At 48.9% G+C, this 13,064-nt stretch overlaps 1 protein-coding gene across 1 annotated transcript; it reads left to right on the top strand.

Annotated features, from left to right (window-relative positions):
* Positions 1-691: 691 nt before the first annotated feature.
* On the top strand, positions 692-9,227 carry LOC104515141 (lysine-specific demethylase 5B-like; the record flags this gene model as incomplete). Its single annotated transcript, XM_010159000.1, has 6 exons — positions 692-850; positions 2,650-3,135; positions 5,368-5,479; positions 6,765-6,919; positions 7,451-7,777; positions 8,617-9,227. Coding segments are annotated over 6 exons (1,377 nt in total), but the record flags the coding sequence as incomplete, so codon positions are not given.
* Positions 9,228-13,064: the final 3,837 nt, after the last annotated feature.

Here is a 13,064-nt window from a genome sequence, read left to right as displayed (position 1 = left end):
GGGTGATCTTACAGGTCTGCTCCAACCTCAGTGATTCTGTGACTAAGATACAGCTGTGCTTTAGCCAATGGCTGATGAGAGCATGCCATGCCACAGTCTGACATTTTCAATATGAATGTGGAAATACTGACATATTTGTGGCGCTGAATTTACTTCAGTGTGTCAGGCTGCAGTTGCTGGAGTGTGGGTTCATACCTGCTTCAGGCCCCCTCAGCGTGGTGACAGCCAGACCGTACAGTTGGCTGTGGGAAGCGTGAGCTGTAGCTGCTTTAGCTGGCTCTCTAAATTCGTTGCTGCATGTGTGTCAACACCTGCAGCTCTTGAGCTGTCCACCCTCTCTAGCCTGTGCAGAGCCCCTCTTACCCCCAGCCCTCCTTTCTCTGTTAGGGTGGATGGGAATGCAGGGCAGTCCCTGGAATCTGTTTTCTAGAGCTTGCAGCTCAAATCCCGTGGAGGCTGGTTAGTGTGTTGGCCCAGTTTAGATGAAACATGCAGGTATTTGCAGACTGCCCATTTTATAAAATCGAATTTTTAACCTTCCAGCTCTCCCCATTTTCCAGGTAACCTCATCCTAGTCCCCCAAGTCTTTGATGGTTTGGAATGCCTGTTCTAGCGGGTTGTACGTGGCCGCATTAGGGTGGGATGGATGCATCTGAAACATTGCAGACGATGCTGCTTTTGTGTCCATCAGGTGTTATGTCCCCGGTGTGACATTGGAATGCTGAATCTGAAGAGAAAGCAGAAGAAGTTGAAGGAGCCAATGCCAAGTGGAAAGAAGAGGAGCACTAAGCTAGAGACTCTGAGTGACTTAGAAAGAGCTCTCTCTGAGAGCAAAGATACTGCATCTGCGGTATGTGATTTCAGAGGTTTTTTGAACTGGAATTTCTTCTGAGTTCTCTGAATCTTTGTTTATGTTTGCCTCTCGTGCAGGAGCGTTATCTTCCACTCTTTTCTGCTTCTCTCCTGTTCTGCAGATGGAGTTCTAGGCCTGTGCTCTTCTGTGCTTGCTTCAGACTCCAAAATTGCTTTTAGTGGAAAAAAGTGGGTTGTCTTTCTGCCTTATGATTTGCCAGGCAGTGCCTGCAGCCTAACAAAGCATAGGAAGATTAAAAATTGACACCTATTTTCCCCCACCATAACAAAACCTTACTACAGATTGGGTTTTCCCAAGTCTGATCCTGTCAAAAAACATGATAACCCAACACCATTTATAATTAAAACAGGCACCATAAATAATTAAAGGAACTCATGCATTATGAAGTCAGTAAAACACTAGCTCTGTATGGAGCAGAATTGGTGCTTCATCCCAAAAGACCTATTTCAGAGCTTCTACCCTGGTCAGATTCAACAACGTCTCAGGAGTAATGAGGAGCAGTAGACTGATTTGTAGGGTTTGAATGTAATTGTCCTTTCAGGTGTGGGACATTTTAGTTTTAACCTATAGCAACTACTTGAGATGTGTACGTTCAGTACTTCCCTTTTGGCCTCCTGTCTGGAAATCCAGACTTAGAGACTGCGTCCCTGCGAGCTCTGTAGGGAGAAGAGGCCCTTTGAATCAGCCACCTTTCTCTTGGCTAGACAGTGCCTTGGTAACGATTGGGGTATTGAAAGAGAAGGATACTCACATGGGCTGCACCCAGGAAAACATCCATTCAGTGTGACAAGTTTTGCTTCTGACACGAGAAATTTCTTACAGTGAAGGGTTTTGTTTTTCTGGGTGGCCTGCGTACTTTGACAACCCAGCGCTGTACCTGCAGAGCTCAGCACCCGTGCGTACGTAACGTAGTGTGCCGTGCCTGAGTCCCATGTCTGCCCATGCTGGACACAGCTGTCTAACTTCTGCCTAGCTGATTTTTCTCTAGTCGTCACATTTCAAAGCTGTGATGTGTGAAATAACTGGTTTGTCTTATGTTTATAAATCCTCCTGTATACATTTATTTTTATATACATAATTAAACACATAGCATTTAGTTGCTACTAATAGCCTTTATGAAACTGAAATGTACTGCTGTCTTCAGGAGCAGATAGTGCGAAGGATTGGTGAAGAGGAGGGTCATGAGCAGGTGTGGAAAGGGCAGACAGCACGCTCAGGAGCACACCTCAGTTTCACTCGGGGTTGACAAATGCCAGAGCGAGGTCAGGGTACATCCCTGTGTGCTTGACAGTGAGTGTAAGGTGAGGATCAGAGATGCAGTCCTGTTTCTGAAATTTGCCTGGATACGTTTTACGATTGTAGAGCCAGACTACCTGTTTGGGAGAGTGTTCCTTGGGAAGTACCTGTGAGCCGAGTCTGTGCTTGCCACAGAACATCAGCGGTTTAATGAAGGTAATGCTTTTGTGGTACGAACCACGGCCAACTCGGAACAGAGAGGAGGGGAGTCAGGAGGTTATTTTCTTCAAAGGAGTAAGCTTTGTATCTCTGGGCCTAATGTGACTCCAGTGTCCTTCCATTTTCTCACTGCTGCATGTCTTCATAGTGGCATCGCTTCAGACCTGCGAAGCCTTGAAGGCGTACAGGTGTGAGCAGCTGCTCTGCAATCCGAAATACTCATTGGCACATCTGAAGACTGACTGTGCAGAGGTCAGCCTGTTTCTCGTGAGAAGAGGTTCCTTTTGAGATGACATCCCTTTCTTTGTACTCCCTTTTAGATGGCGACGCTTGGGGAAGCGCGATTAAAGGAGATGGAAGCGTTGCGTTCTCTGCGAGCCGCAAACGAAGTGAAGGTGCTCTCTAGTGAAGAGGACGCTGAACTGAAAGTCTGTTTGTGCCAGAAGGAGCCGGCTGCTCCCATGATACAGTGTGAACTCTGCAGAGGGTTCTTCCATACCGGCTGTGTTTCTGTGCCCAGCGTTTTGCAGGGACCTCGCGTGTGGCTCTGTCCACACTGTCATCGGTCGGAAAAACCACCTTTAGAAAAGATCTTACCGTTGCTGGCCTCCTTGCAGCGTATCCGTGTGAGGCTCCCTGAGGGGGATGCCTTGCGGTACATGATTGAGAGAACTGTGAACTGGCAGCACAGAGCACAACAAATGTTGTATTCAGGGAATCTAAAACTTATACAAGACAAAGTTGGCTCAGGATTATTGTACAACAGGTGGCAAGCCACAGCAAGCCAATTGCCGGAGACAAACAAGGTGAGGCTGTGCTGCTGCTGCGTTGCTGGGCGGTGGGTGGTCAGCGAGAACCTCTCTGGGTTGGGGTTGGTGTACCTGCGTGCAAATACTGGCAAGGTAGATTGTTTATGTGTTGCTGTACAGACTTAAGGAGTTGGGGCTCTGCCTCGAGGATTAGCCAGGATGTGTGTGTGTCCTCCAGCAACTGCTTCGTGCTCTGTCTGCTGGAGTTGTGGGAACAATTGTTCCTCAAGGGCCCGTTTTCTCTTCTCCCAGCTCCTACACTGTAATGTGACACTATTAACGAACCTATTGTTTCTGGAGCACTTACTATTCAATTAGTCTTTATATTCTTTTCTTGCAAGCATTTCAGTACAGTTTAAGTGTTGAGAATTAGTAACAGAGGCACAAAATGTCCAGCTTGGCTCACAGATGAGGTTGTTTTCAGCAGTGTGTTGTCATCTATTACTGCTCCTTCTCATGCTAGAACTCCAAGCTGAATATTCTGCTGCTATTGCTGAGTTAAGCTGCAGGAACTGTTTCAGGTGTGATGGTGAGGGAGCTTCAAACTTCGTCCAGTAAAGATCTTTTGGCAGAAAGCGCAGGGAAAGTGGGGAATCGGTTAAGTGTTTATAGTTTTCCTGAGGTAGCAAACCTAGGAAAAATCTGAAATACAAGATCTTTGCAGCAGAAAAAATGTAAAACATCACAAAATCAAATGCACTCTGTTGCTTTTACTTTTTGATTGAAGCACTGTACTTTTGCTAGTGCAACCCTGTTAAAGTTAGTCTGTGGGCAGGAAACTAAAACATGTGCCACGTGTGCTCGAAGAGGTACTGTAGCTGCTTCTCGGGTAACCCAGCTACACCCAGTCGCCTGTGCTGGCCAGATTTTTCAACTAGACAAGCCTAGTTTTAGAAATTAAAACTATATTTAGACACCTAAGAGAATTTCTCTGGTAATTTAGGTTTGAAAGTATCTTTTTACTAGACCAACTAGTATAGTTGAAAAAAGAAAAGGTGGACAAAATTTTGGGAGTGTAAGTAGATGTTTGGATGAGAAATGGAAACAGTAAGCTGAGTTTTATTAGCACGGTTTTATTAGGTCAGTGTGGTCCCATGAGGTTTTTGAGAGCTGACAGCAGTCTAAATGTTGTGTGGTGTGGAGCTCAAGTCAGTAAATCCTAAATCAAGGTGACTAGCAGAGCTAGTTCAGGTCCTTGTGACTGCATTTCCCAAATCCCTGGGAAGCGCAGTGGAAGAGAGTCTGGCCATGTACATCAGCTCGGGTCCCTCGCTGTGCTTGAGCTGAGGAGCCTTCCTGGAGGTGGTGGTGCTGAGGGCAGGTCCAGAGCCGTCTCAGCACAGGTGCTGAGCCAAAACTTTAGTCTCGGTGGATGTGAGGTGTTCCTTCAGTGAATCCAGTGTGTCAGCATTGCTGTCTTGGCCTGTAACTATTTTCCCTGTTACTGGGGTAATCCAGCACTCTCATTCCCCCAGAGGAGCTCATAGCAGTAGCGACTGGAGTTCGGCTTCTCTGGCGCTGCCCAAAGTGAAGAATGTGGAGCATTTAGATGAGTTGGAAAGCTTCTCTTGAAACAGCTGAGGACTGACGACAGCCAAAGTCTGGAAGGGGCCCAGACACTTGGGTAGTGAGGTAGACAGTGTTTTGGAAAGTGCCTGGTGAGGTGCCTTTGGACCTGTGAGTCCAAACCTGGCACGTGCTGCCTTGCGGAAGTGGCCTGTGCATAAATGAGTGCGTGTGTTGCCTTCGGTGTCTTCTGTGCGTGCAGAGGTAAGGAGAAGTGCTTCCGCACAGCGTGGTGTCTTACCAGATCAAGGCAGTTCGCTTCTTTATTGTGAACATAAGGAAAACGTAGTATTTACCCAGAGTCAATTCCAGAGCAGCCCTCACTGCCACGAGTCTGGGATTATCCCTCCAGCACCTCTCCTGTGTTCTCTCTGCTCCACTGGCATGTTCTCCTCTGGTAGAGCATGCTCTGCATGCTCCGGGGCTGGTTTCTCATCTCTGGAGATAACGCACAGCTAAGAGCTCTGGCCATAAAGCTGGTTTTGCCTCTTTCCAGGTGCAGGATGAAGGATTTGGGTGTATTAGACTTAACAGTTTGCAGGAATACAAGGTTTAAGCAACTGTAATAGAAACAAGTTTTGATTCTATGGCAGTTACTTGACACTTCAAAACTACATGCTTAGAGAAAAAAAATTATGCATTATGGTTGTTTTTTTTTTGTAGGTTTCCCAGACAATTGGAGCTATGTCATTCTCCATGCCTCATGACTGGGATAACAGAACCATATACTTACATTCTCCATTTTCTACAGGACAGCACTGCATCCCACTTCATGGTTTGTAATCTTCACTTCGATGATGATGTTGTTCCTTTTTTCTCTTGTGTTGGGTGGGGAAGAGAGGGTGTCCTGGTCACCAGGACATGGCTGAGGCAGGGAGGCATGGGACTGCGGAGTGCAGCAGCTTTGGAACCTAATGCCTAGCTTTGGCAGAGGGGTGAAGTTCTCGGTGACTCAACTTGCCCCCCGTGTGTAATGAAAAGATGGGGTGTGGTAGGAGAAGAGGTGCCAGCTGGGAGCTGGCCCCTGCCTGGGGGAGCAGCACACCGGAGGCTGCAGGAGCAGGGAACAGACCACTGAAACTGTAGGAGCTGGATGGGAATGCTGTAGAGAAGCAGTGCTGGAGACCACAGGGTCCTTCATCCGTAGGACAGGAGACCATCTGAGTTTTGCTGTGCAGCAACTGTCACAGAGGTGCAGAGTCTTGAAGGTTTTTTTAGCAGCTGCTGCTGTGCTCCAGGTCACTCAGTGCAGGTTCTGCAAGCTCAGACCTTGTGGTTATTGGACTAACACAGACATGCTATAAATTGCATCATTTTACAGCTGTAAAAGAAGCTATTTATTGTTTCTTTCCTCCTGATGCATAATGCTCCAGGGACACAGGTCTAATCTTATCTTCATATTTTCAAGACAGTGCAGCTTAGTCCATGCTAATTTTACACCAGATGCTTTGGTTTAACATTACAGCTAAAGTCAAACAAGGCAGTCCTTTGTTTATTTTTCAGGCTGGATTTGCGTTGTACTGAATACCGTATTAAATAGCTGTTATTTACACAGTGATTTTGGCCTCCCCCAGCTGGGACTATTTCAGAAGCCCCAGGCAGGTTTTGAAGCCACATAGCAGCAGTGGGTGGACTCTGTTGCAAGGCTCATCTTCTCAGCCTTTCTCCCTCTCCTCTCTTGGCTTCACTTACGGATTTCACTGTTTGTTCCTCCTATCCACTTGTTACGTAGTGAGGGGATCATCACGCTTCCACAGGAAGCAGGAGAAACTACCAAGAATGATGGCAGTTGCTTATTCTCCAGCCAGCAAGAAATGCGAGCGTGGAAGGGTTCTAAGCCACAGTAACCTCTGTGCAAGCCTTTATCTTTTTTACCCTGCTGTTAAAAATGAGCAGCGAAGAGGAAACAGATATAATTCATACAGTTGTAGATTTAAAAAGGTCTTTCACAGTTCTTTTTTTATGTGCTACCAGAGAAGAATTTTCATTATCTGTGCAGTTCTCATCAGTGCTGACACTGAAGAATTCCTTTTCTCCTCTCTCCCTGTCTTTCATAACAGTCATTAGCACAGAGCTGGACGAGCTGATGATGGAAGCCCAGCTGCTGCAGGTTTCCCTGCCTGAAATACAGGAGCTGTACCAGATCCTATTCACGAAGCAGAGTCCCGCTTTGCAGACAGAGCAGAGGTCTTCCGTTGGACTGACAAATGAAAAGGCAAGTGTCTGACAACAGCAGTGAGGCTGGGGTCACACTGGAGTACAGGCTCTGCCTGAACCCGTAAGTCTTACAAAGAGGTTTGTGTGTGTCTCTGTACTTCCATGAAAACATGTTTTTCTTGTTCAAAAGGAGCCAAGAAGTTGATAACCAATTTATTACTAACTGTTGAATATAATACGTGGCCTAATGCATTTTTGCAATTTGAATCTGTTTTTGATGGTCACTGTCTGTATTTTAAATACATCTGTCCTAATTTGAGGCTTCTCCTGCGTTTAAGAGGCTTTCTTAGAGAGCTGCCTCTGAAGCAGTGGGCTCAGAGCCAGGAAGTGAGAAGCTTTTGTTCCATTAATTCTGTCACTGGGGTGTGACCCTGCCCCTTCCACATTCCTCTGCTGCTGAGGAGGTAGTGCCCTGTCAAACACCTGGCGCTTTCGCTGAAGCCCATTCCTAGCAGCAGGGAAGGGAACGACAGGGTAACAAATGTTCGTTCTGCATGCTTAGGATTTTCCCAACATATCTTTCCAGCAGAATGAGTGTTACCGAGGAAAAAAGGATGGAGTTAGCTACATGGAGAGAAAAGTAAAGCGACGTCTTGAGAGAGAGAGCTTCTGTGACGAGAAGAGAGCAAGAATTAAAAAAATGCGAACACCCAAAAAGAAGAAACTGAAACTGAACCACTCAAAGGATCTCTGCACTAACAAACTGGAGAGAGAACGGGAGCGGCTCTTTGAGCTGCAGCGTTCCGCTGACAGCCACTTACTGCCCTCCGACGTGTCCTTCTCTGAGCAGGAGGACTCTGAGGATGAAGATGCTATCTGCCCTGCTGTGAACTGTCTCCAGCCTGAGGGGGATGAGGTCAGTAGAGGCGGAGCTGCCGTGGTGTTCCAAAAGCCAGTATCTAGGGCATCCGGCTGCACTGAAACAGGTTGACTGCAGGAATACTGTTTACAGTGAGAGCGCGAGGCACTTAGCAACCTCTGCCGCTGCTGGGGCGAGGTCAGTGATGATCCCTCCCGCCTTCTGCAAGAGCAGCCGTGCAGCTGGGGCTCAAGAGGCAGGTGGACATCAAAACACCTGCATGGGATGGGGAGGAGGAGGTGGGGCTGTGCAGACAGCACAGTCACCTCTGCTCTTGAACTGTGGGTGTAGATAGACTGTGTGGGTTGCAGCCTTTCTGTGGGTGGGGACGGTGCCTTGGAGCTCTGCACAGGCCCATCCATACCAGAAAATGGAGAAGAGGGACATCCCCAATGCCTGGGAGGGCCGTGGTGAAGTGGTGAACAGGTTGCCCAGAGAAGCTGTGGATGCCCCATCCCTGGGAGTGTCCAAGGCCAGGCTGGAGGAGGCTTGGAGCAACCTGGTCTAGTGGAAGGTGTCCCTGCCCATGGCAGGGGGATTGGAACTAGGTGATCTTTGAGGTCCCTTCCAACCCAAACCATTCTGTGATTGTCATCCAAATCTTGCTATAGGGGGGAAAGCAACAGGAGGGCTAAGAGGAGCATGCCCTCCTCTCAGCTTCAGAGGAGCAGGACCGCAGGAGTCCGGAGAACAGTGAGCATAGTTGAATATCCAGCACTAGCCAGTTGGAGAATGGGATGTTTCTCACTTGGGTGAAGAACCCAGACATGAGCAGTGAATGCCGTCTGTGTCTGCTCTGCCCTTCTCTGAACCCCAGTATGTCTGTTCTGCATTAGGTGGATTGGGTCCAGTGCGATGGCAGCTGCAACCAGTGGTTCCACCAGGTGTGTGTGGGCATTTCTCCGGAAATGGCAGAGAAGGAGGACTACATCTGCGCCAGCTGCACTGGGAAGGACTCTCACCATCGGAAGTGAAACTCCCCACCAACCATTCAGGACTGGAGTAAAGAAGGTTATCAGAGTTTTTCAATAAAGCCACAGGGGCTGGTTTAAAAACCAGATTGCAAATGGTGCTACTTCTTTCCTTATGGGATCATTTTCCAGAACTCAAAACAATTTTTGACACTTTTGTATTTTCCCTTGATATGTTTGTGGTTGTTGAGGTTTGAGATGCTGACTGTTTAGCAGGGGTTTCCACCAATTTAGAAGGCATTTGAAACATGCACCTTTTATTGTACAGCATTAAATTACCTCTCTGGGATTTACCGGCGTATTTAATTCAGCTTGGTTTAGGTGCAAAAAACCCTGCACCATGAATTTTCCAATAAATCCTCTTTTGAGGAAATCCCTGTTTACTCTGTTAACTCTTTGGAGACTTTAGTTTTTTTCCACTTTGTTTTTCGTAGAGTAGGTTTATTTATCTGAGCAATAACTCCTATGTCTGGATTCAGTGACTGGAATGGCAATTTCGAAGAGCGTGTTGCTTCTAGCATTGGTGGGTGTACAGAAAGCAGATGTTAGATCCTAGTGTCACTGATGTAGAAGACAGAGGAAAAAAAAAAAGGTCTGTAAAGTAATTGCCACAGCTGTATTTTGGCTTTCTCCTTTTTTGGGTAGCTTGTATCAAATGTTGCAGTTTATATTGTGGAATAAACCCCTGGTTATGTTATAAAATTAAATGTTGGTGTTTTTAGAGAGCTTGAACTGCAGTTTCATTTCCCTCTGGGTCGATATTGATTGCATCCATGGGTTCTCTTATTCAGGAGAAATCCATCTTTAGAAAAAGAAATGCAGGAGCCATGGTGTTTTCTTACTGTACAGGCATTTTCAGGTTTGGAAGGAGAAGGCAGATCAAAATGGTATTCCTGCCAAAAAGAGAACCAACCTTTTTCAAATCTCTTGCAAACCTTTTCCAAAACAGAAATGATTTGCCGGTTGGGTGAGTAAAGGGTCAAAACGGGTTGTGGTTTGGCAGGGGCAGGAATGGGAGATGCAGGGCTGAGGCGAGGTGCGGGTCAGCTCCCTGCCGGCCGTGCTCAGCTGTCCCCGCAGCACCAAGCGCACTGCCTGGCCCTGGGCAGGTTCTTCCGGCTGCTGCTTCCGCTCGGGCTGAAACCTGAGGAATGAGGAAACTTCCAGACAGGCTAGGAATTCTCTCCAAGACTGTTTAGGGACCTAGCCTGGGGGCAAGAGGGGGCAAAGCAGTGCCGCCTCAGGGTGAACTAGACCACCGAGGGGGAGAGGTGGTGTGCTGAAGGCAGGACACTCCTCGTGGGGCAGCACCCCAGCGTCAGAGAGCAGTTGCTGAGGCAGGGCGTAGGTGTTAGTGACCTGGTGACAGTGACGCGGCTCCGCAGCCCAACAAAGGTGCAACTTCTGGAGCCCTGGAAGATGGGAGGTCTGGCTCTCTGTATTGGAGAGAGCACTCTCCTGCCATCACCGGAAAGGTGGCGGCAGCATTCCCTCCGTTCCTCGTCGAGAGGAACCTGCTGCCGTTTTTTCCTGCTGGTGTTATTTTCCTGTGGGCAGAAGCGCGCAGAGTCCCTGGGCACGGGGCGACGCCTGCGAGCTGTATGCGGCTGGTAGTGACATAGTGGGACTCTCTGGAGTCAGCACCACGTGGGAATTGGGTTTCTCCAGGGGTTTTGGTTTGGGTTTGCTGCTTGGTCGGTTCTTTTAACCGTGAGAGTGCACACTGAATGTACCTACTGGAGAAGCTTCCGCCTGGCACAGGGCTTCTCTCTAAAAGCGTTGGTCGGGGGGAAGAGAACCTGACCACGCATGTGTTGGTGAGGGGGGTGTGCGCTTCCGTACGACTCGTCTGTATTTACTGAGATTACCGAACGGGTGTTTTGTGGGTGGGGGTTTGGTTTTCACCTTTGGTGGGTTTTTTGTTGGAAGATGACTTTGTGTCACGCCAAGATTAAGTCAAAGCTGTGGGGAAAAAACCTGGTCTGTTGTAGCTCGGTTTTAACGGGGGCAGACAAACGACCTTGAAACAGAAATAACTTGCCCAGTGCTCTGCTGTAGCTGAAAACCTTGCAGAAGTTTCTCTCGCAGTATCCCTTTACTGTTTTCCCATTGAAGAAATGGCTGTTCCGGAAAGTGCCGGAGAAAATACGATGTGGTTAGGTTAGCGTGGTGGTTGCATAGAGCTCCAGGGGAAAGTTGCCATTTTGTGGACCGTTTGTGCTTCTGGCAACGGAATTGAGCATCAGGACTAACGAACGTGGTGGAATCAGACCATGGTGTTTCGGAAATGACCACGCCTTTCCATGGGAATCTTCAGGTAACAGAGAACGCAGTCCTGGGGTGAGCAGTGCCTACAGTACAGGGTGTCTGCTTAAGGACTATTTCCTGCTGGAACTGTGACCTCGGGAATGGGTAGCTGGAGGTTGCTGCGGAGGCAGTGGTGCCTCTGGGATTTCATGCCTGTGTGGGATGCCTCGAACTGGGTTAGGTTGGGCTTCACTTTGCCAAGCAAGAGACTTGTTGTTTGCTTCAGGGTGGACCCTTCTGTGAGCATCCCTTGTGCTCTGCCCTATGAGGAACGCACACTCAGCAGCAGGGGCTGTGAGATCAGCTGGCCCTTTCACCCCCCCTCTTGTCCATGCTGGATTTCCAGAGGATAAACCAAGACACGTTTGGGGAAAAAAAAAAAAGCCCCTTCCCACCCCATTCTGCTTGATATCAAATTTTTATTTTTTTAGAATGAAGCAACCAATTACCTCAACTAGCAACCAATCCCTAGATTGCTCCAATGCTCATTCTTTATTTAATAAGAACAGTTTATAGCCTCTACTTTAATCATAAAATAGGACAAAAATCAAAATTACTCTACCTGCAGATCTGAGGCTGAAAATTCCAATTTTATGTAAAGCCTGCCTGTACCATCTGTCAGATGCTGGGATCGTAGCTGTTGTGCCACCTTCCACCTTCCTGATGTGCGCTTTCTCGTGCCACGTGAAGAGCAGCAGCACAGGCTGACACGCACCCACCTGCACTGGCTGTGGTCACGTCCAGCGCCAGTCAAGTACTTGATCCGAGGGAGAGGCAAGGGTTTGATTCCAGGGAAGCCGCGGGCGCTGGGGCAGTCAGCGCACACTGCCAGGGCCTGGCTGCAGCGTTCCGAAGGCACGCCCGTGGGGCTTTTCAGCACTCTGAGCCCTGTCAGCCGCTGAGAGCAGAGCAGTCTGCAGCACAGCCCTTCAGCCCTGGCGCTCCAGAAGCGAATGTAGGACTGAAAGGCTTCTGACACGCCTCGGGGATGCCTTGAATCCAGAGTCGCTGAGAGTTGCGGAACCAAAGGCAGCCTGGGGGGAGGATTGGAAACGCTGGTAACCAGGTTGGTCGCTCTGTGCTCTGATCCACAGCGGTGGCCGGGTATCCGCGTGGATCTCTGCAGACAGCCTCTTCTGACGGTGGCAGAGGAGCCGGTCGGCAGTTGTGTCAGCAGCTGCTAAATGAAGGTGTCAGCAGTGGTGCTGGTTTTCTTACACTCTTCTTACACCCTTCATGTGCCATCCCTTTACTCAGCTGGGCAATGTACACATGGAGACTAACGCTGGAGTTGCGCCATCGGCCCGACTGGCCGGCAGCAAAGACAAAAGCGTGTGGCACAAAGTACGTTGGGAGATAAGAGCATGTCAAGGATTCGGTATCAACTTGCTTTACTCGAACAGTCCTGGCCTCCTTGCCTCCCCCAGCGCCTTCTGGGTGCCGAGACCTCTTCTTTGGGCTGAAAAGACAAAGGTCCGCTGGCCGGGGTGAAAATGAGCTCCAGAGACGGACAGGGATGCGATGTCTTAAGGATGACACCTCAGTCCCCGGTGTGTTGGCAGCTGAAATTCAGGTACACAAACAGAACTGCCTGGGGGGATGCTGCTCCATAGCTGTGGAGTCGGGAGGGGAAAACCAGAAGGGAAACCTCACTTTTGCGCAGTCAGCAGTCGTTTGTCAGCCCAGCCCAAGGACGGGACGCGCGGTGTCTTACTACTCACTAAATGCGTACCTATCTCCACGTGAACGCCGCCGTAACGACGCATGACGCAGAAGCTGGTGTGTGTTAGAGCTGGCTGACGCGTGGCGGATTGTTTACACGTTGGCGCTTCGGGAAAAGGGAGTAAGAGCGAGGGACTTCAGCTGAGGGCCAGATCCCTACTGCGGCAGGCACAAATGCTTCAGCTGCCCCATCTGCGGTCGGAGACGCGTTTGTCGGACGTGACGGCCTGTCACATGGGATCTCCAGAATACACAGGCTCAGCTGCCTGGAAACAGTGTCAAGG

The sequence above is a fragment of the Eurypyga helias genome, unplaced genomic scaffold, assembly GCF_000690775.1.
Source record: "Eurypyga helias isolate BGI_N326 unplaced genomic scaffold, ASM69077v1 scaffold34679, whole genome shotgun sequence".
NCBI classification, from domain to species: domain Eukaryota; kingdom Metazoa; phylum Chordata; class Aves; order Eurypygiformes; family Eurypygidae; genus Eurypyga; species Eurypyga helias.
This window is presented reverse-complemented; position numbering and strand designations above follow the sequence as displayed.